This window comes from Lichenostomus cassidix, chromosome 10, assembly GCF_008360975.1.
Source record: "Lichenostomus cassidix isolate B80296 chromosome 10, HeHo_3.0, whole genome shotgun sequence".
NCBI classification, from domain to species: domain Eukaryota; kingdom Metazoa; phylum Chordata; class Aves; order Passeriformes; family Meliphagidae; genus Lichenostomus; species Lichenostomus cassidix.
In genome coordinates, this window is record NC_139491.1 from 3,072,803 (window position 1) to 3,095,352 (window position 22,550).

At 48.0% G+C, this 22,550-nt stretch overlaps 2 protein-coding genes and 1 long non-coding RNA gene across 4 annotated transcripts in view; all 3 read left to right on the forward strand.

Annotated features, from left to right (window-relative positions):
• Positions 1-7,963, forward strand: part of CERS3 (ceramide synthase 3) — a 41,584-nt gene extending 33,621 nt beyond the window's left edge. The window contains exon 13 of the mRNA XM_085070354.1: positions 4,387-7,963. Coding sequence (XP_084926480.1) covers positions 4,387-4,518 — 132 coding nt within the window. The 3' untranslated portion in view covers positions 4,519-7,963. The remainder of the gene's footprint in view (positions 1-4,386) is intronic.
• Positions 7,964-9,550: 1,587 nt separating this feature from the next.
• LOC146432586 (uncharacterized) lies at positions 9,551-15,526 on the forward strand. Its single transcript, XR_014854246.1, has 2 exons — positions 9,551-10,707; positions 14,086-15,526. It is a non-coding gene; the product is annotated as an uncharacterized LOC146432586 (long non-coding RNA).
• Positions 15,527-17,661: 2,135 nt separating this feature from the next.
• Positions 17,662-22,550, forward strand: part of ADAMTS17 (ADAM metallopeptidase with thrombospondin type 1 motif 17) — a 156,142-nt gene continuing 151,253 nt past the window's right edge. For both annotated transcript variants that reach the window (XM_085070355.1, XM_085070356.1), the window contains exons 1-2: positions 17,662-17,798; positions 18,394-18,731. In XM_085070355.1, the coding sequence (XP_084926481.1) occupies positions 17,729-17,798; positions 18,394-18,731 (408 nt within the window). In that variant the 5' untranslated portion in view covers positions 17,662-17,728. The remainder of the gene's footprint in view (positions 17,799-18,393; positions 18,732-22,550) is intronic.

The window sequence follows — 22,550 nt, forward strand, 5'->3', positions numbered from 1 at the left end:
TAGATGTTTAAATGAAACTATTCTTAAGGTAGAATTAAGGTATTAGGTTCTGATTTTAATATAGGGTACATTTAAGAGTCAGGAAATTCCAACTGAATGTTAAGAATAAGTATTTGAAAGTCCAAATATCTAAATTTCACCAGCTCAGGAAAGCATTAAAATCCTGGAATCAGCTCTGAATTGCTTTGATACATCAGTACTTGCTAGGTGAAATGCAATTACATGGGTGTAAGCTGAGCTTAACCCAAAAGAATAATGGGTTCTAGTCTTGTCCAGTCAGGGGTCAAATTGAAATCATCTTATGCTGCTGAGAAACCTGGAGTCCCTGTTGGTCCCACCAGGTGAGTTAGGCCAGGAACATCTCCCACCACCCACAGGGACACAGTAAGAATCATGGAGTCACTGAATGGTTTGGGTGGGAAGGGACCTTCAAGCCCATCTCCTTACCCCATGGCATCCCCTGCCATCAACAGGGACACCTTCCACCATCCCAGGGTGCTCCAAGCCCTGTCCAGCCTGGCCTTGGACACTTCCAGGGATGGAGCAGCCACAGCTTTTCTGAGTAACCTGTGCCTCCCCACCCTCACAGGGAACTGACAGTGCACTTGCTAGCAAGTGCCCTTCCCCTTCTGAGAAACCAGAGGCATGTTGCTAAGGCTTCCTCTCTGTTTGTAGGATCAATCCACGTTGCTACAATATATTTTTGCCTTTTTAGTACTGCTTGGCACTGTCTTTCCCTCTGCTCTTACACTTTCCACTTGAACTACCATGTGGCAGATGCAGAGCCATGGCTGCATTGTGACCCCAGCATGCACTGGACAAAGGTGCCACGTTCCCCGTAACGGGGGGAAGGAGGGCAGGGTGGTTTCTGCCCAGCCCCTTTCAGCAGTGAGGTTCCCATGGTGTCACCAGCCCAGGGGACAGGAAACCAACACTTCCATCAGTTGTCAGCACAGCTGTGCCCTTCTGCTGCTGCTTCTCCTCAGCTGTAGCAGAGAGTGCAGTGCCAAGGGCTTGTCAAGAGGGAAGTGATCTCTGAGTGCTTCATTGAGAGACAAACTTGTACAACTTGGAGTAAATTCTCTGTTCATTTGATCAGTATTTTTCTGCTTACAAGAGGCTGGGAGGTGGCCTATGAATTTTGCTCATCTCTTAGCTTCAAAAAGGCTTTTTCCATGCTGAAGTCACTTAGAAGGTCCTTTACTGCTCATGTACTGCTAATGACCTCAATGATACACGTTCTAACAGCAGTGAAATGCAACAAGCCAAAACTACCTTAACAAATACGGTTCATTTAACTAAAAGAGGCAGACTGAGCAGCAGGTGGAAGGGTTAAACAAAAGGAAAAAAGATTATAAAAGTTTGCGGCTTTGGCTTCACTACAAATGGCTCTCTTGCAGACTTTATAGCATTAATGTTGCTTCTCATAAACCTTGAAACCATTCATCCATTTAGAAAGATTAAATTGGTTAGTCATCCAGAACAGAAAACGTACACATCCATTTTGTCTGTTACCCTAAACCAGCTGAAGTATAATAAATGCAGTTGATGCCATTAAACTAAAGCATTGAGTATTAATGATGGCTTCAGCTGTGGTATTTACAGTTTGCCAGCTCTTGTGTTCCTGATAGTATATTCATCTGCTGCTGCTCAGGGACAGTCAGAGCACAGCCTTTGAGTTGGAAAACATGAGTATAATATATGATGTGAGGGGCTCAGAGAAAACATCTTGGTATTAAAACAGGGAAAATCCTAGAAATGTTACAATTTTTGTTATTATTAGAAGGTCAAAGTTAAGAGGCACAAATTTCACTTAGGATGTCTTAATATATTTATAATGGTCTGTTAAACAGTTTGCAAAGACAGGTTTGTTTGGATTTCCAGTTACAGATGAAGCTGTTGCTATTTCAAGTTCTATCACTTAAACAAGCCAGACAAAAGTAGTCAGACTCTCCTAAAGCAGGAGTTTGTAGAGGCACTTGGTCAGGAAGCAAGTTTACCATTTAAAAATATAATAAAAATTAGATTTAATTTAGCAGCATTTTTTCTTGATTGATATCAGGATTTCAGAAGTAACACTCCCTCCCAGAATTAAGAAAATTTGCAGTGATTATTTCAGAATACAGAGAAATTTAATTCTGCTGCTCTGAAATCTGTAAGATGTTCTCTCAAATGCAGGGATTTACAGTGGGCTGGAAAAAACAGAACATGTTTTTTAATTACTGCATATAGTGCCTTTAATCAGAGCATCCAGCTTGACAGCATTAAAACTGGGAAGCAAACTCTATCTGAGTTTCCAGTTCCATGCTGGAAATGCCAGCTCATTCCCATAGGAAACAGGAATCAATATCCCATACTGGCCCATCATTCAAAGCTGAGGAGTTTGCCAGCTGTTCTTAAGCACATGCTTGAGCATCAGCAACTTGTGTGGAGCACAAGGAGGGACTCCAAATGAAATACCACAAACTTCCCTGCCTCTGTTCCCAGTGAGCCCCAAAGTGCTGCTCCCTGTCACTGCTCACAGTGCAGCCTCAGGGTGCAGAGGATTTGGCATCAGACACTGCTTAGGATTAGTTTGCTTTTCTTTCTGAAACATTTCTGGTGGCAGAAAAGCAACGATCCTCTCCCCACCCTCTCGGCATTTGTCTTTTACTGCAAATACAAATGGCAAAACTACCAGGAGGGAGTGAGGTGATCTGAAAGAGCCAGAACCTCATAAATTGTGTGGGAAAGGCTGTCTTGCCTTTTCTCTAACTGATGGCATGCCAAGTTTATTTTACAGTATTTACAGTAAGATTTGTTTGTTTTGATACCCTTTGTAAGTTGTTAGGGAAAAGGCAAAAGAAAATCTCCAGGAAGTTTATAGTTTGTGATGAGCCAAAGCTCAGGCTTTAATTTGCTTTCTAGCCCTATACCTTTTACTAGGAGTGTAATATATAAAGGGATATGAGATTGCAATTGGATGAGTTATTACTAGGCTGTTATTTATTTTCTCTGTATGAATTTGGTGCTTAAGAAAGACCTCAGAGCAGCACGCTAAGGAAGTGGAATTGTTAGTTCATTCTGAGAGCAGATACAGGAGGGGCAGGAACAACTCTGGTTTCTCCTCCCTGCATCACAGCTCTGACCTTGGCACATCACAGGGAGAATGTGCACCCTCTGCCTGTGTAGTTGAGGTCCAGATGGGTGACATGGGAGCAGATTTATCTGTGATGGGGTGGTCCCAGTGTGGCTGTGCAGGCAGGGGATTGTCTGAGCACACGGCTTGGGAGGCAGTGCTCTCTCTGATATGAGGAGACGCCCCAGGTCTCCCACAAGCCAAGTACCCTGCAGTGAAAAAAGACACAAAAAGTGGTGCCTCTTCCTGCCTACTGTTTAGGAATCAGGAAGAAGGAAGTGTGTTCTGGATGTACAACATCTCTAACTAGAACATTCCTGCCCTGAGTCTGCAGAGCAAGTCACCCATTGGTGTGGAAAGTTTTCCAGGCAGGTGCTGCTCACACTGCAGGGAAAATAGGGGTGTTTGGGTTTAATGCTGAAGCCTTGATTGCTTGAGCCAAACTTCTGAAGATATTGTAGGGCCTTGGGTTATGGTAGGAGTTGAGAAATAGGAGATTAATGGTGTGTTTTATGTGCCGTCACAAACAGCACAGCGTGGTCTCACCTCTCCCAGAAACATGAGGTAGACATGATGACTTTGTGTGGTGGAAACATTCACTGGTTCCATTTTTGACAGTCTGGGATGAAGCACAATTACCAAATGCTAGGAGCTGTCCCTATGGAGCTGGAGAGGGATTTTCCTAAGGGCAGACTGCCTCGCTGACCCCTTCCATCCCTGCTCATGGAGCAGGCAGTTCCCTTCGCAGGGTGATAAACCCAAGATGCACAATAGCTGTACAGACACAGCCTCCCCTGTGCCAGTGTTGATGTGCTGTGTACACCACTGAGCAGGAAAGAGCATTTTAGGGTCAGCAAGTGTCTTAGTGCAAAGCTGATGCCAGGAGATGCTGGCACAACTCCTCTCTGTTTAGTTTACACCTGTCAGAAGCAGGCAGCCTCTCAGCTCCTGTGTTTGGGTGAGTGTATTTGTCATATTTAGCTTTTAAGCAACATTCTTTTCATCTTCCCTGCACTTCACAGCTGTTAAGTAATCCCACAGCACCCAGGGATTAATAGTAACACTTTACAGGTAAAAACAGAATCGAGTAAGAAGAGGTCAAGTGGCTGGGCTGAGGTCATGGAAACAGTTTTGTCTAAAGAACATTTGGTTCTGTAAGATTAAAGTGTTGTTAACTGGTCTCTCCTTGGATGTTAGCCTCCATTTGGGGGGGAGGGTGGGTTTCTGGGGAGCAGTAGAATATGTTCACAGTGCTTTCTTCCCCCTAGGACTTGAAAGATGATCGGAGTGATGAAGAAGAGGAAGATTCTCTTACAGATACTGAAGAGGAGTCCACAAAGAATGGCAACAAGAACAGCAGTGGGTCAAGCAAACACCTCCTAAGCAGCAGTCACCACTAGCCCTGTCCTGCCTCACCTCCTGCAGTGATTTCTGCTCTGGTTTTAGCCCAACCTACAGGATAGGATTTAAGTCAAAAGGCTTGTGAGAGACTGTGATTGATTTATTGTTGGCTACTGGACCTGGAAAAAAGCCCAGTTTAGAGGGGAGGGAGAAATTGCATAACATGACAAAATGTGTTAATGACCCACTTTCGGAATCGTTGCAGAGTGTGTGGAAAGATGTTTGGACTCGCTGACTGACAGTGCTCCACGAGGGCAAAGCTCAAGAGAGTCAAGTAATTTAGTGTCCCGTTGATTCTAGTGTTGTTTTTCATTCTGATATAAGATATATTTCATCAAACAGTTTAAATCACAGATGTTTTGTGGTAGGTAGGTAGTGTGAACTCCATTAGGAACCAGAATTACTCAACATGGGAAAAATTTCACGGTGCTGTACAGTGACCAGCATTTTAGTCTTTGCTTTAAATTTAAACCCTCATCAAAATGGGTATTTTTCTGAGTTATATTTCATTTCCTGGAGGCCAGAGGAAGTGAACATGGAGGAATTCAGATTACTTGTCTGTGAAGAGTTGGCTTTGGTTTAGAAATAGTCTTTCTCTGAAGTGATAAATGGTGGAAATATTGTGTCAAGGAAGTCACTGTTAAAACAGCAAAACTCAGTCCCAGATCTCTGTGGAGCTTCTCAAATGTCTTTCAGTCATTTTGGCCCAGTGTTAGAACAGAAGGTGCAGAGGGGAGAGAGGAGCGCAAATGGAAATCAGGTCTTTTCGCATGTTCTTATGCATTTATTTGTCTTCAAACCTGCCAAACATCCCCTGCTCCTGGCACATCTTCAGCCCAGAAGGTTCAAAACAAATCTCATCCATTCCCTCCTTGTGACCTTGTCTCACAGCATGGCATCAGATACTGCCTTCTCTGGAGCAAGGCCACCAAATTCTGATTTGTGGTTCTGGAGTGTTCACTGCAGGTACCTGGGCACTGGGGAGCATGGGACTGGCACAGGATGTCACACTGTCACTGCTGTGGGTTCATTTGATACCAGCATCTGTAGTTCCATCTCTGCTGTTTTATAAAATGGGGAATCACATCAGTTAGACCCAAATTTGGATGAATGTGACTTCAGCCACATGCTGTAACCAGTGAGCAACAGCTCCTCTTACCCAAAGTGCCTCTATCCTAAATTTGCACTTCTGTTCTAACACCAGTGGGGCTGCAGCAGCAATTTCAGTCCCAGGGCTCTCCACGTAGAGCCCAGGCCTTGTAAACAGGGTGGTGCCAGTCCCATTTCCCTCTGCATTAGCTCACAGGGTCATAAAGGATTTGTGTCATAAGTTTGGGAGGTGAGAGGCTCTGCATGTGATTCTACAGTAGCTGAGATCATCTGGGGAGCTAAATGCAGTAGCTTGATGGAGGCCAGGGGACCACTCCTAGAACAGCCTCAGTGCAGAGCCTTTGGTTCAGAATGGCTCTGTTCCCCTCCGGCTGCTCCGGCAGGAATTGGTGATCTACAGGAAGTATTATATGACTGACTTGTTTTCCCAAGATTTCCTTCACAAGTGGGATGTAATTCAGTGACTGAAGCATTGAAAGAATGGGAAATGTTTGGGATCTCAGATATGAAAAAGAAGTGGGTTTCATGCAGTTCCAAGAAGCTGTTAGGAGGGCTTTGTTACAGAGGCTTAATCTTTTTAGTGTCTAATTTTCTGCTTATATTTTGGTACAATTTTGGACCCAAATGTGCATGTTTTACCACAAAGGGGATTTCACTGAGGAAGGAGCATGGCCTACAGCTTCTGAGAAGGAAGGGGGATGTGTGGTAGTGGAATGGGACCCCTGGCCTGGTGCTTGTAGTTCAGTGGTGCCACTTGTGCTGAGTGGGCAGAATCCCCTCAGCAGCCTTGGGCCACCAGTGTCCTTCCTGCAGGGATGAGGAGAACACCTTAAATACCAAGAGGGGGACATGGGAAGTGTAAGCACTGATGGCACCATCTAAAGCAACTGGAGAGTTTGGCAGGGGCACAGTTCTTATCAGGGCCCATTTATTGCCTGCATGAAAAACACTTTCCTAACAAAACGTGGAAACCTGGCGTCTTGGAGGCTTTACACTCCCTTGGAGAGACAACGGTGCTTTCTTCGAGATGTAACGGAGTTTTGGGAGCTGGCCAGGGTATTATCATTTGATTTTGGTGCCAGAAGCTTTCCTCCTATGACTAGGAAAGGAATTCAGGAAAGGAAACACAAAGAATGATGTTGTCACAGGAATAAGCCTCTGAACAACTACTGATTTTTAAACTGGAATTTATAGTCTCCTTGAGGCCAAAACTTGCCTTTCCTACTCAGGACAAGTCTCCCACTGAAGCCAATTAACTCTGTTGGAGTCTTGCCTAGGAAAGATTTTGGATTGCAGTTATCCAACCTAATTGTAAGAACTGTTGTTCTAAGTTGATGTGAAGCTAGGATCTTAGAGGAAGAACAAAAGGTAGATAAATGCATTCAAGTACAAAACTTTGAGGCAAATCTTGGGTGAGTATAGAAGAATCTGGAAGAAAGTAACATCCTGAAGGTGAAGATTAAGTCTGGGCACAGTAAACAGCCAAATAACATTGCAGTGGGAGGGGGCAGAAGGCAGGCAGGCCATGAAGGGCCCTTTACAGGGATTACTGTCATGGCCAACCAAGGGGATTACACCTAAAAAATCTGAATGTAAACCATTAGGTGCTGGTAATAAATACCCACAGCACAGAAAGAAGTGGGAATGGGCTGTCACAGTGTCCCCTGTTAACATCAGATCAGTCATTCATGTTATGTGCATTTAATTTCCCCTTTTTACTGATGGAAACTCCGAAACAAGAAGCTTAGGTCATGAGGGCACAATTTCTACTAAAGAAATTCACGTCATGGTGCTTCAAGATTTTCAGTCTATTCAATGCAATGCAATGAAGATTCAACATTTTTATAATCTTGTTGTGAAAAGAGTCTCAAAGGACAGGTACAGAACAAATGTAGTCATGTGTGGGAGCACAGATAGACTCTAACATGTTTTTTTTACCATTTCACAAAGTGTGTCCTGGTTCAGAGTTGACACCATACATCTGTCGTTGCTGTGTCACTTTTGACCATGACAAAATATTTCTGATAGAGCTATAGACTGAAAATCAAATCTTAGTCCATAAGACTCAGGGGAAACTCTTCTGTTTTGTTTAATTTCTCTGGATTTAGTTCAGGTATTCCTGTCCATGTGTACTCTGCTTCCTCTGTACTTGTGTTGTATTTAGATTTACCAGCCTGCTCTGGATTGGGTTTACAGTTCTCCTTTACTCCACAGAACTCATTTTGTCAATTCATATTATTTGGTATAATTATCTTTTTTTTTTTTTTAAATGTTCTTAACACCACTGACTTTGGTCAGTTGTGATACACACTACAAATAAATATTTTTTAAAAACAGGTGTCACTGTAAGGATTTCCTTGTTTTGTCTGCCTTACAGTATCTTTCTTTCTGCTTTCAGTTCCCTCCAACCTTTCCAATGAGAGCCTCATTAGTTCAGGAACAAATTCGTTACTCTTCCAGGTTTTTCTGTTGCCTGGAAAAAGCGGGAGGACCCACAACTTTTAGAGGACCTAACAGCCATGTCGGCAAATGAACTTTTCTGAACAATTAACAAATGGAGAGGAAGCAAAATTAATGGGGACTTCACCCATTCTTGGAATTATTGAAGATTTAGGCTTTGATTAAAATACTTGCAAGTGCTCCTATGTACACCAGCAATGTTACACCTGTTTGTATCTCTGCCCAGCTGGGCTTTATGGTGCATATTAGGGCTGCTTAGAAACTTCTGTGCATTAGGACTGAGGTGCTACTGCCCAGCAGGTTCTTGTGGGATTATCAGTGGTTCAGCACAAGCACCTGCCACAGGTCAGGTGTGGATCTTCAGCAGGCAAGAGCAGGAAAGCTCTATGGAAAACAAAGAAGCTGTGCTGATTTGTATCAACTGAAAAGCTGCTCCACATTTCTTCTTTCCATTTCTGCCTCCCTGCTTGAGAAGATTGCTGAGGTTCTGACTTACCATCTCTTCCCATGGGCAAACAAAGAGAAGACAAGTTGTTTCTGCCCAAATAATGAACTGTAGCAGAATACTTTGGTTTTATTAGCTGAATTCACTTTTTTTAAGCTTATGAGTAAGAATAAAGTAGATGGAAAACAAACCAAGCAGGGCTGTGTGAGTTTTGGCTACAAACAACTTGCAAACTGGGAAGAATAAAAAAAATAGTTGCTGAATTTGGAAGAAAAACACCATCTCCACAGGCACTTCCCCCAGCTGTGGGTTTGAAGAGCAGCACATCACCAGGAATGACAATCCATGCTGAGCACAGGGACACAGCCCAGGTGTGAGAGCACCAGAGCTATCAGCAGCCCCAGAGCTGGGAGCCTTTGGTCCAGAGCAGCATGTGAGCCACAAATATACCTGGGAGCTGATTTCACTCAAAATCACTGGAAATAATTGTTCCTGGTTCCCTGTCAGTTTGATGGGCTCTCTCCCAGGAAAGGGAGGGGATCAAAGTAGTGTGATCTCCTCACAGACTGGCTACAGAAAGCTTCCAGTGGGACTCTGAGAGCTTATTGCACTGAAGAATCCTCTCTGGGGCTACCTGGAGTTTCTACCTTAACAGCAGACAAGGCTGAAAGCACAAGCCTGAGCTTCAACACATGACTCTGCAAACACAAAGTCATAACAACCCACATAGGATAATGTTGTTGATGTTCCAATAGACTGAAGATTTATGAAAATAGCTTCTATTTACTCAGCTGGAGAGAGCCCTATTCTTCTGAGTTTTGTTACCCCATAAAGCATTCAGAGGAGACCCCATAATAATTTCAAAGTCAGAAACATTAAGTGGAATAACAAGTATAAACCCTCTCCACAGTGACTTTGAAGTCAAGAAGCATGGCCTTGTAGCCATGGAATATTGTTCTGCTCTAAGCTGGGTGGGAAGAAACAGCTCCCAGGCAGTTGTTTCAGGTGCTGAAAAGTCTGTATTTTTCCTGCCACAAAAGAAGCTGGTCTAAAAGAAGTTGCAGGGAAATAGGAGGTTAAATTCCCACTGAAGTTCACAGGAGCTTTTTCCATGATACTGGTGAAAATTAAACCCAGACCTCATGGAACCACTCACACTAAGGATAGCATGGCACTGCATTATCCAGTCATCAGGAGGAGGGCACAGCACAAGGGTTTCCTCCTCCTAGAGCACAGGGCAAAATCCTCCCTGGAAAATAAGTCTTTCTGTTCACAGGACACTCACCTGAACACTGCTCTGCCTTTACCTTTTCCCAGACTGGGCATGTATCCTTTGAAAGACATTCCTGGGAAAGCAGTCCTCCCCTTTTCAAGGCAGAAACCTCATTTCCAGCAAGCACTCTGCTCAGGATCTGAGCAATGCATGGGCTGCTGATGCTAAAGCCCACAATCCAAGACCAAATTTACCAGGTAGAGGCAAATGAAGAGCCGTGGTTGTCACAGCCACCTCAGCATGTGGGTGCAGGAGAGAGCAGCTGAGCCAGTGGAGAGAAGGGAGCAGAGGGAAAAGCAGGAGCAAAATGGCTGGGACAACACAGCAACAGCTTAAACACAGAACTGACATCACCAAGAATCACAAAGCGGAGCAGTAACAAAATTAGGAGCAAACAAGCCCCAGGAGAAGGAGGAGGAAAAAGACAGTAGTTCTGTATCCCGGGGATCAGCATTCCGAGCAGCAGCAGCCAGCGTTGCCTGGACTCAGAGATGAACTTTGCAGCCAGGACAACTCCTTTTCCCCGAGCACCGGCAGTTTCAGACTGAGCCCAGCCAATGAGTTCCAGGGCAGGAGTGAAGCAGGAGGATCTGGGAAACGCTTCTTTAGAAAGTTCCCAGTAAGTGAGTGAGGGGATGGGGAGGGACTGGGCTGGGGCTGGGCCAGGGCAGCCACGAGTGGAGCCCAGCAGACCTGCAGCTGTGGCAACGACCCCACACTTCACCTCCAGTTGCTGGGTGAGCCTGACTCCCCCTTGGACCTCAGCGTTGGTTTTGTGCTTTTCCTGGCTGACTGGGAATCCCAGGAGTCCTAGAAGAGCTCCTGGAAGATTTGTGTGTTTGCTTTCTACAACAAAGAGCAGAAGAAAGCTGCTAGAAGGCCTTCCCAGTGCACCTATGGGTAAGTGTCTTGGTTGTGTCATGGGCTCTAGACAGAGCAGGAGAAGTCCTAGGATTTTGTAAAACTCGGTGGGAAGCAGGAGCTAAATCTTATCGGGTTGTGCTAAATCTTATCAGGCCCTGCAAATCCTACCTAGTTCCTTTGCTGTTTTAAAGGAGGAATTATTCAGCAACCAAAGAATGTCTCATACATTTCCCTACTGCAAGGGCAGCGAGGTCAGGTAGCAATTGTGTGTTTTCAGCTTTTTTTCCCCGCTTTGAATCCTCCGGATCCTGCAAGGATGGCATTTGAGCAGAGTAGCAATGTCCCCTTTGGCCTGAGGTGAGGACTGTTCTATAAGCCTGTGTGTTCTGCAGGGCATGCACAGCATTTAGTGAAGTCTGGTTCTGGCTGCAGCTGCCTTTGGAGAGCCCAGCCCTGCCAGGCTGGACCTGCCGCGACGGGAACGCTCCGGACCCCTCCCGTGCCACCACCCTGTTGGTGACCTGGTCATTGCTGCGAGGCCCCACGAGGTGGCAATAGCAGGACACGGCTCCCGTCGGGACACGGCTCCGTCGAGCGTTGCTATCCATCTTTTCGCCCCAGAAAACAGAGATTCCGTTGAATATTGGGGTGTAAAATTCTTGCAGCTGGTAATTTCCACTTGGTCGGTCTCTGATAGTGAAACAAGTGTAAGGTATGTCACTGGTAAAAAAGCACTTAAATTTTACTGAGAGTGTTTGGTGCCAGTCCCAGACTTTGGTTCCAGTCCAAAGGACCCTTGTGCTGCTGTCCCAAGGGCTGGCATTTGCCTGGGTGTCATCACTGGCCCTTTTCCCGGAGGTGCAGCACTGTCCTGCTTTCTCCCTGCTACCAGAGCTGTACCTAGGGTATCTGAGGTAGGGCAAGCATGTCAGATCGGCTTTGTCAGACAGGGATGATGGGGAGGCAGTGTGAAGACTGACTGGCTCAGAGGGGAGAAACTTCCAGGAGAAGGAGAAAGAAAAAGAGAAGACTGACAAAAGGGTGTTGGGAATTTTTAAAAGCAGTCAGAGATTTTGTGCTGTGAACTCTGCTCAGCTTCTGCCAGTGGCATTATGGTAATGCTTCTGCACAGCTATGCAACCAAAATGGCATAAACTTGAGTAAAGGATTGGTCCTGAGGGGAACATAACTCTGAATGGTGTTGGTCCTATCACTACTCATGGATAAAAGATGGAGGTTTTTGACTGTTGAATTTCTGTAAAAGTTCAAACGGTTTGACAACCAACTTGGGAGCAGCAAAAGAAGGGTTAGACAGGAAAAGTCCAAAGCCATGATCACCTGAGCACACGGGCTTGGGGCTGTTTCACTTCCACAAGAGATAAGGGGTGTTTTACAGACCCAGGCTGGCGGGCCAGAGGGCCTTGGCTTTGGGACACAGCCCTTCCCCAGCACTGTGCCACTATCCAGCAGTGCCTGTGCCTGCAGAACAGCCCTTCCCACCTTGGCTGCTCCCCCCACTCAGTGCCTGGCTGGGAGCTCCCTCTCCAGGGATGGGAAAGGACCTTGCTGGCTGCAGGAGAGCTGCTCCTGTGGTGTGACCAACCTTGGAGCTCCCACTGCAGCACCTGATGGGGCCCCTGACCCTGCAATCCCTGCTCCTGGGGATATTGAGTTTTCTGTTTGTTTTGCAAGTGTAATTGGCCAAGACGCTGTGAAGGGAGGAGAGAGTGCTCAAGGGAGAGGTGTTAAAAAAATAGGAAAACATTATTAAGAGTGTTTTAAGTTGGCAGTTTCCCTTATTGGTACTTTCATGGTGGAAAGGAGCCACTTTAGGTCTGTGCTGTTGGATTGGACTACCAGGTCCAGGCTCCAGTAGCCATCCATGCAGATGGATAAAGTGCCTTGTGCATCCTGTTAGCATCCCTTCTGTCTCTCTTCCAAGCCATGCACCACCCTCTTGGCTTAAAAATCTCCCCCTCTGGCTCCTTGTGTCCTGCTGCAACAAATATGCAGAGAAGGAGGAGCCTTGTATGAAATATTCAGTTTGGGAGGATGATCCTCATCCAAGGCAGGTGTTGGATACAAAGGGAGATGATTGAAAGGAGATGGGGAACACCATATGTGGGATTTTGCAAGTGTCACTGCCAGGGAGGTGGCACCTGCATGAAGGGCCGTTGTCAGCTCCAAGCATTCAGAATTTCTGCCTCCACACATGCACACAAAGGAAAAAAAAAGAAAAAAAGAATTTTTTTTTTTTGGAGAGAGGATTATTTTAAACAATTCCATTTTTGGGAACTTCTTCATTTGTTCCTGAGCAAAAACACTCTAGCCTGACAGGGGGTCATACATGGAGTTAAATGAGAAATCAATCTCTTGATTGCAGGAGCCAAGGTCCAGAGAGGAAAAACCCAAACAAACCATAAATCATAACAAAAGGAAGTGCCAGCTATTCCCAGGTTCCTGATAACATCATCAGAGGTGGCAACACTGGACTTCATAAAAAGCCTGGCTGAATGTTAGGGTCAAACAACAGCAGCTTTTTGCTTTGTCCATTTGTCCCTGCATGCCTGGGGAGTGACGCGTGGCTGACCGTTCTGGCCTGAGTGATGGCTAGCTGTGCACAGCCTCCCAGTCCCAAACTGACCCTGGACTAGCCCTGTCTGTGTCTGAAAATCCCAGCATGGCCTGTCTGGAGGTGGTGGTGCACTTGCATTCCGGAATTCTCTACAAGAAATGCTGCCCACCCTGAGGGAGCTGATTCTCCCAGAGCCCTGCAGTTGTGTTGCTCGGTTGGGAGTATGTTCTTTTGTATTCCTGACTTTTCTCACCCACTGTGGCCTGAGTGCAATGTTATTTTCTGGTCCTGACAGTGTTGCAAACTGATCCTCCAAATCTGCACCAAAGTTACTCTGGGAAGTTTTGCACAGACAGCAGTGGTGCCAGGGTGGGCAATGTAGCCAGACCTCCACTCTTTTAGGCAGATGTGCAGCAACCTGGAATTTCAGGAGTCCATTCATAAGACCCTATGCCACAGGAATATTTTTCTTATTTTTTCTCTGTATTCCATGGAAACAGGGTGATTTTCCCCATTGCAGCCAGGTGATGCTGGGAACCTCCTGGAGACAGGCAGGGGGGAAGTGTTTGGAGAGAAGATCTTCATGGAAAATCTCATGTGATGCACTCACTTGTTGGTGAGACAGACACAGCTCAGCCAAAGCAAACTCCCTGTGACAAAAGGGACTCTCTGTCAGCCTGTGAATAAAGCTCCCTGCCAGGAGAAAGACAGAGCCATGGTCTTAGCTGAATTGGAGCAGGCTGCATGCTCCCCTGAGGATACAGGTGCTCATGGCTCAGCTCTGTCCCTGGATATCTCCAAGGCCACTGTCACTTCTCTTTCTGCTCTTTTATTCCCAGGAGCTCATGAACAGACTGTCCATTTCGAGCCAGACTTGACAGAGACATCCCCAGAGAGAGTTTTTCTGTGGAAGGTTTGGGGGAATTCAGGCTGCTGGAAGAAAAACCTGCTCAGTGCCTCTGCTGAGGGCTGCATGAACAGTACTGGATGCTGGTGACTCCACTTAGAATAATTTAGTTTGAAAAAGACCTTAAAGATCCTTGAGACCACCTGTAAGAAATGAGTCCAACATGAAGCAGCACAGCCTGAAACACCTCCTACCCAGGGAAGAGCTTTAATTGAACCTCTGGCTCAGTATGTAAAGCCAGTCTGTAGGAAAACCACTGCTGGAACCTCTGGAACTACTTGCATTTATTTGGTTGATGGTTTTAAGTTACAAAAACGCTTTTGTTGGTCACTACTTGTCATTAGACTGCCTCTGGCTTCTTTGGGGGGTCATTTGCACAGGTGACAGCAGCATCTGCCAGGTCCATGCCCAACCAGCCTGGCCAAGCTCCGCAGCCTCCAGAGGGAAGGGAATTCCTGATGCCCACAGGCTGTGGAGAGGGGAGGAGCTGCGGGGAGAGCAGGAAAAGTATCGGAGTGTCCCGGCAGGAGAGCAGCACCTGTGAGGTCGGGGAGAGGACCAGGACAGGAAGGGTTTGGAGAAAGGTGGCTGGAGAGAAAGGAGAAAGCTGAGCAGTGGCCAAGTTAACCCTTCCCATGCTGGCATTTTCCAGGCAGTGAGCCAAGGGACTGCTCGGGAAGATGGATATAACACATGTCTGCAGTCTCCAAAGGGTTATTAACTCTGTAATAATGGCCATGAAACTTGGCTTCCTCGACGTACATTTAAAATTGAAAAAAAATTTTTTTTTTCAGTTTCAGAAGGGGAGAGGGCTTGTTTCCTAGGAACTGCAGGGCCAAATCCACCTCTGTGATGGTGAGAGGAGAAATACCCCACACATGAGCTGGGAGCAGGGGAGCAATGCAACCATCACAACAGGACCACAGCCCCCTCCTGCCACACACACGTTATCCTTATCAATAACAATTTCAAGGCATTTCTGAAAAGCCCGTGGTGTTCAATTAATAAAGTGAGTCTGTGTCTCACTGGAACTTTGGGCTTTGGATTCAAGAAAACCACCACTGCTGCTCCTAAGACAGATTGCTCTTTTGCTGTGTGGGTACCATTGTGGCGCTTGTCTCTCACTCCTGGCTCCAGCCCTTGTGAAAATCGAGGCTTGTCTGGGATGTTGCCCCTGTCCTGGGATTTTGTAGCCTCTTGGGCTCCTGTCCAAAAGCTCTGCAAGTCTGGGATGCTCCACAGGGACTATCCCTACTCCAGTGCAGTCTGTGCCAGCCAGCCCAGCCACTGAGCAAGTCCTTCCATGCAATAAGTTACAGACTTCTCTTTATTAGTGCCTCTCTTCCCCCACACTAATAAATTTATTCTTTCTCTGTATTGTTATTATTATTTTGGCAGAGGACTTTGGGAGGTGGGAGAAAGGATCTACTAAAAAGCTAAACAAATCTAAGCCCTCTCATCAAACCCTTTCGAGGCACTAGTTCCAGTCCCTTAGCAAATGAAGTCAGCTGGTGGTCTGGGTTTAAACGTGGCTGTTGAGGGCTCAGGCCAGGTTTGGCAGCTCACAAATCAAATTGCCACGTGGTTCTCAGGAGTGGAGAATTGCCATGGGTAGAAGAGCTGTGGGGGAGCTCTGCCCCACTCTGTGCCAGCTGGGGTCCTGGCCTTGGAGGGAGGCACTGAAATTGTTGGTTCACAACAGGTCAGGAGGGAAATTCAGGCTCCGTGGTTTTGTTTTCTGTGTTATGTTACACTATTGACACAGAGCAAGGCAGCCCCAGAGTGAGATTTTGTCTCACTTGAATGGGTCTGGGCCAGTCCCTTTGCTTTGGTAAATTCTTATTGGAGAGCAGAGTGAGCCTTGAAAGAGAGAGGGAAACACAGAGCTATTAAATCTCACCTGATCTCATGTTAATAAAGAGTTTGAGCCACGGGTCTTGGCTTCACTCTGATTTTGCCTACTGGGTGCTGCTTGCAGGTCCTCAGGTTTGCTCTTGCTGCTGACCACTAGTTACATCCTCCAAGTGCCACCACACTGGAAGGATGAGGGGCTTTCCTGAGGCCACACCAGGAGATGGGACATGCTCTCACATCCATAAGGTGCTGCAGAGGCTCTGTGCAGGGCAGGGCTTTCTGAGGTGCTACACCAGCCCATGGTGTGCCACAGGGTGTCCTTTGATGCTCGGGAAGAGCACAGCCAGCAGGGTGAAGAGCTGGAGGCAGCTCCAAGATCCTGGCTCTCAAACAGCCTCTCTCCTTGCACAGGAGCAGCTGTCTAAGAAAACGTGGCTCTTGCTGCGTGTTCAATGCCTGGAAGAAAGAAAATGATGTTAACGTGCTCATGTCTCTCACCAGTCCCTTTCCTAGCTTCAAACAGCCCTTTGCTCAGCACTCTCCCAGTGCCTGCCTTCCCTGGGATGAGCATCCAAACCTAATTCCGCTTGCTTGCAACTCAGAGCCATTCCCGCTGTCAGTACAGCTCTGGACAATTCTCGTGGAAGTGCCGCAGGGAGATCTGCCAGAGTCATTCACACTCTTTTATGGGTCTTCCTTTGAATTCTTCTACAATTTCAGGAACAAAGTTGCAGATTTTTGCAGAAGTTTAAACTCTAGGACACTGCTCTGCCGGGCCACCACAGTTTAAAGCTGCTAACAGGTTGGGTCTTGACTGCTTTCCATGATTCAGCCATGCCAGGAGCACAGGATCCCATCCAAAGCCTACCAAATGCAGCGGAAACCTTTCTGCTCTTGGAAATCACCCTACTGCTTTCAACAGCCTCTGTCCAAACCGAGTTCTCCTGATCCCTGCACAGCTGAGGACACCCGGGGTGTGGCCCAAGCAGGTGGGAACTCCCATGGCTCCAGGACCTCAGTGCAAATGGGAATTGGTAGCAAAAATCAATTTTTATATCTCTTAAGCTTTATGCACTTGTTTCTTATTTTCATCCATGTGATGAGTACTTCAGGACTTTGTGGGATCATTGCCCAAAACCTGTGAGTGTCCATATGCTGTGGTCTGGGATGACCCCGCTTGAGCAGGGAGGTTGGACCAGATGCCCCTCTGTGGTGCCTTCCAACCTGACCCATTCTGTGATGTCGCCAACCTCATTTTTTTCCTGCTCTTCCAAGCCCTGGCACCCATCCTGCGGATGGCGCTGGGAAAGGAACGGGTGACTTTTCCAAGTCAGCTGCTGTAGCACTGTCTAAATCAAATTACTGATGAGGAAAAGCAGGAAACACGGCGGGGCTGAGCAGCAGCGGTGTGCCTCCGGTCAGCCCGCAGCTCCAAGAGCTCCGCCGCTCCCTCAGGGGCCATACCGGGGCAGGAGAGGGCGCCCCCTGCTGGCCGCCCGCCTCCACGTGCGCCCTCCCCGCGCGGCGCCGCCGGCGCGCAGCCAATGGGGGAGAGGGGGGCGTGTCCCGCTGGGCGCCGCCGCCAATGGGCGCGCGGAACCGCGGCGGGGGGCGTGGCCGGGCGCGAGCCGCGGCGATCCCCGGTGCCGAGGGCGGGCAGGGCGCACTCGGGCCGCGCTCCCGTTGCTGTGCTCCGCGCTCGGCCCCGCCGCCGCACTACCATGTTTGACGGCTGCCTCCTGCCCCTCGTCGTGCCCTGCCTGCTGCTCTGCGGACTGGACGCCGGCACAGGTAGCGCTCCCTGCCGCTCCGGCTCCTCTTCCCCGGCGGCGTTGACAGAGTGTGGCCCCGGGCGGCAGAGTGCGGGCGCAGAGCGCGGGGCACGCACCGCATCCCCTGCGTGGCCGCGGTCCCAGCCCGCGGGATGAATTGCTCCAGGCTTTTGTATTTTCTTTTCCTGTCCTCCCGCTGCTGCTGTAGCGTTCCATGTGGAAAGCTGCTGACTGTCTTTGGCTGCGGCTGTGGCTCGCTCTGCTTTTCCCCTTCTCCCTGCAGATTTTTATTGGGGTTGGTGAAATGCGATGCTTGTGTCTGAGCTATATATTTTTTTTTAATGATACAAGTAGCTTTAGCGTTTGCTCTCTTCCTCTCTTCCCTGCACGTTTCTGTCTCTAATATACGTGTATGTAGAGAGAAATAAATCCCGGTGCTCCGCTGGCTCCATTGTCTGCGCAGCCCGTTCACAGTTTCCAGCGCGGAGCTGCCTGTGCTGAAACCCGAGCGCGGGGCTGTCCCGGGGAGCGGGGGGTGCCGCAGCCCCCGGCCGCCCCGTCGGGCCGCGGCACCGGGGTGCGAGCGCCTGAGCCTCTCTCCTTCTCGCCTGCAGCTGGCGGAGCGGAGCTGGAAGTGGTGATCCCGGAGCGAGTGCCGCTGGAGAAGATCCACCTGCTGCCGCCCGGAGGGGATCGCGGCGGCCCCCGGCGCCGGCGGGCAGCGGCGGAGCAGGAGGAGGAGGAGGAGGCTGTGCTGCTCCGCCTGCCCGCCGCCGGCGCCGAGCTCTATCTGCACCTCCGCCGCGACCTGCGCTTCCTGGCCCGGGGCTTCGCCGTGGAGCGGCGGCGCGGGGAGGCGCGGCGGCCCCCGCGGGAGCGGCTCTGCTTCTACTCGGGACACGCACTGAACCGCAGCGACTCCTTCGCCTCCCTCAGCACCTGCGCCGGGCTGGTACTGCCATCCCTCCCCGCTCCCCTCCTCAGGGCTGGCACTGCCATCCCTCCCCGCTCCCCTCCTCAGGACTGGCACTGCTATCCCACTCCGCTCCCCTCCTCAGGGCTGGCACTGCCATCCCTCCCCGCTCCCTTCCGTGGGCTGGTACGGTCAGCCTGAGGCGGGATGCCTGCGCTTCACCTCCCATCAGCGAGGTGACTCTCCTGTCCCCTCACGTCGCCTTCCCCTCACGTCGCTGTCCCCTCACATCGCCGTTTCTTCTCCTCCCGGGCCCTGCCGAGCACCACCGGGTCATTCTGCCCACCCCGGCTCTCCGTTGTGAAGCAGCCTCAGCTTCAGCCATCCCTGAGGGGCCTCAGCCCCTGTGGCTCCGCTGTGGGTGGGCGGCAGAACCCGAGGGTTCTGTAGAGGAGCATCCCGGTGGAGGGGACACCTTGTGTCACTGTTGCCAGCCATGGAGCAGGTGGCTGTGTCCCACCGGGGGTGATTTGGTGCCATCCTGGCTCGTTCCTGTGGCAGCTGTGCAGCTGGCCCATGCCACCAGGCTCCTGCCATCAGCGTTGGGGTGCTCACTGGGAGCTGTGGTCAGAACAGCCAGTGCTCCAGCATGGCCAGAGGAACATCCCACTCAGGGATGCTTTTCCCACCACAAGTGTCAGGATTTTGCTGCCTGAGGCTGTGGTTTCAGGTGGCTCTGCAGGGCCTGGCTCTCCTCTGAGATTCATCTTGTGTGGGACAGAAAGTTTCTTAGTGGTGGAGACTGAGCTGCTTAAGGGGATGAGTAGTTTGAAATTACTGTTGATAACTTGAAAGTACTTTAGAAAGACAGCGGGGCATTAGGCAGTGATTCCCAGCACATGATCCCGGGAAGTGTGCCTGTCGGAACAGACCTGATGATGGAGATTTATCCTTAAAGTGTAGAGAGAAGCAGTTCATGCTCTGCCCTCGGGGCTCCGGCCTTCGTTCCGGAGCCATTTGAGGGCGCTGTGCCTCAGGATTAAAAAAACCCAACAAACACATGCTGAGCGTCTGAGTGGCACTGGCAGTTGAGCTGAGTTCCACCGAGGGAAGCTTGAAGCTGGTATCTCTAGTTCAAGCCTTAAATCACTAACAGCTCTATGCTTTTGTCACCAGGCATGTTTTGTTAATCTTGCTGAGCATCCAAAGCTGGAAAGCACAAACAGGCAGAGGAGGAACCTCTAAAAAAAGAGGACTGTAGTTGTAGGCACAGTATTAACTGCCTGGGATCAGGGAATGGAGGAGGGGGTGAAAAAAGATTGGCAAAATTCCCAGTAGAAGAGTTGAAAAAGAAACAAGACTAGTTAGTCTTTGTTCACTAGTCTGCAAAAGTGACCAGCAATATTGCAGTACCTGTTTGGATCATGGGAATTCTAAGCAATGGCTAAATTGACATAACTGAGCTGGATCAACCTGGGATCAGTGTCAAAGCTGCTGGTTTGTGCCACCTCTTGTGGACCAAAGCCTGTTTTTTAGTGACAGTGTTGGTAAAGCTGTGTTTTTCTTTGCCTCTGCATCTGGTCCTGAGAGTGCTGAGTGTGGTGTGGGCAGATGTGTTGGGAGAGAGGTGTTTCTGCATGTTGGGATACTCCTTTCCTTTTGGAGAAATCCATTCATTCTCTTCATTCAGATAATCACCAGGAATGGGAAGGGACTCAAATCATGTGCATGGTACATTTGAGTGAGTTAAAGTTTATAATACCCTTGTGAGCTCAAAACTAGAGAACAGAAAGCTACAGTGTCTTGAGGATGAGCCTGAATTTAAGATGAATGAAATTAAGATGAGCCTCATAAATTATTGAAATGGTTTCATTGAACTAACCCACATCACCATGTAGATGAACCTTCTTGTCCTAGCTAAGTGGACCATTTGGGATTCTTAAGTCCATTTTTAAACATGGAATATGTCCCATTTTAGGCTGTTTTCAGGGTATACACAGGATTTTTCAGTGGCCACACTAAACCAGCATACCTGTGGTGAAAACTGTGCAATTTAGTGGTAAGATGTCTTCTGCAATCAGAGGAATCAAAAGTTTGCCCCAAATTGTCTAGGAAGTCTTTAATCTGTCATTAGTTGAATTGAGAGCAGGTGACTCTAGAGCCCAAATTTTTTGCCTTCTAGTCTGGCCATTTAAAATGCTAAGACCACCTCTTTTTTTTATTTTTCTTTTTTTTTTTTTTTTTTTTTTTTTTTTTTTTTTTTTTTTTTTTTTTTTTTTTTTTTTTTTTTTTTTTTTTTTTTTAATTTTTATTTTCCCATGGCTTCCTTGAGCAATGCAGAAAGAATAAGACTTTACCCTCAGCAGCTTCACAGGTGGGACATGAGCCAGACCTGCTGGGCTAGAAGAAAGACCTTGGTAATGGAAACCTTGCAGCCTGTTTGTCCTGGCATTTGTCTTCTGAGCAGGTCTGGTGCTGCAGTGGGAGGTTTCCTGCAAACTCCAGCATGGGAGTGCTCACTGGACTTGAGCTCTGTGCTCAGGACATGTCATTCAGAAAAGCTGGTTGCTAAGAAGTAGAGTGGGCAGTAATACTGTGTCCTGATCTCCAGCTGGATCAGACTTTGCTGTAATCATATTCTCAGCCATGCCATAAATCATACCAAAAGTGATATAAAATGATCAGGGCAAGTGGAGTTCTAGTGAAAACAAAATCCCTGACACAGTGGCATGAAAACTGAGCTGCAGCCAGACTGAGCAATTGCTTCCTGGTGATGATATCAGATTCCCAGTGTGGCATCTGAAGGTTGGGGTGTAGTTTTTAAGCTCTGCTCGCAGATGCTCTGTTAACCAGTGTGTGGCTGCTGTAGTTTCCTGCTTTGGGAAGGGTGGCCTTGCTCTTGGAGCTGTGTGAGGTCGCAGTGAGTTAAGGACTGCTGTACCCAAGGTCTCATGATTCAGACACAGCTAAAATACCTCATGTGAGGATGCTCCAACCCTCCTGTTCTTCTTGACAACTGGGGAATTCAGCAAAGGCAAGAGGCACCGTGTTCCTGGAAACTGCTGCTGCCTTCCCCTTGGCAGCGCTGTCCTCTGGGGAGTGCCCTTGTGCCAACACTTGGATTCTGGCCACAGCTCAGGGCTGTGCTGTCCTTCCCTGGTGCAGGGCACACACAGGCAGCTCTGCAGCCCCTGGCACCAACAAAGGCAGCAGCCAGTACAGGAATTTTACTTTTTGAAAAGTGGCAGTTTTGTAATGCCATAGTAGGGTCATTTTCATATGCTGAAGTGCTGGACTGCAGTCTCAGCCCCTTACAACAGGTGTAGGCTTTTCATAGTTCTTGTACCTGTATTTTGGAAATAGTTACAGTTTTAAGAGGGTCGTGAGTCTGTGTTAAAATAAGGATTAGATTTTGACTTAGAAATGAACTTAGAAACTGTGTTCAGGAAACTGTATCTGAAAGATGAAAATCACTGGGAGGCATTTAGAGGCTGGGGTTTGATTCTAAATAACTTCTCTTCCATTATAAAATGCAGGATCTTTGATTTTGGGGTCAGAATTGCTCTTTGACTTGTCTCTAATTAAAGTGAATTGTCTTTCTTAGTTGAGCTAAGAGAAGAGTTTGTGCCTCCCTCCTGTTCAGGCTAGTTCATTTAACATTTTCACACACCAGTTTTGTCACCTTTGGACTTCCTAGTGCAGACTAAATCAGTGGAAGTGGATGATGCCCATTGCAAGGGTTCATGGAATGAGAACAGTGATTTTTCTGTTTGTAGGGTGGAATAGACTAATTGAAACTACACCTTAAGAAATGCATGCTGGAAGTTGGGAAACTCTAAATATTTAGTAGTAATGTCT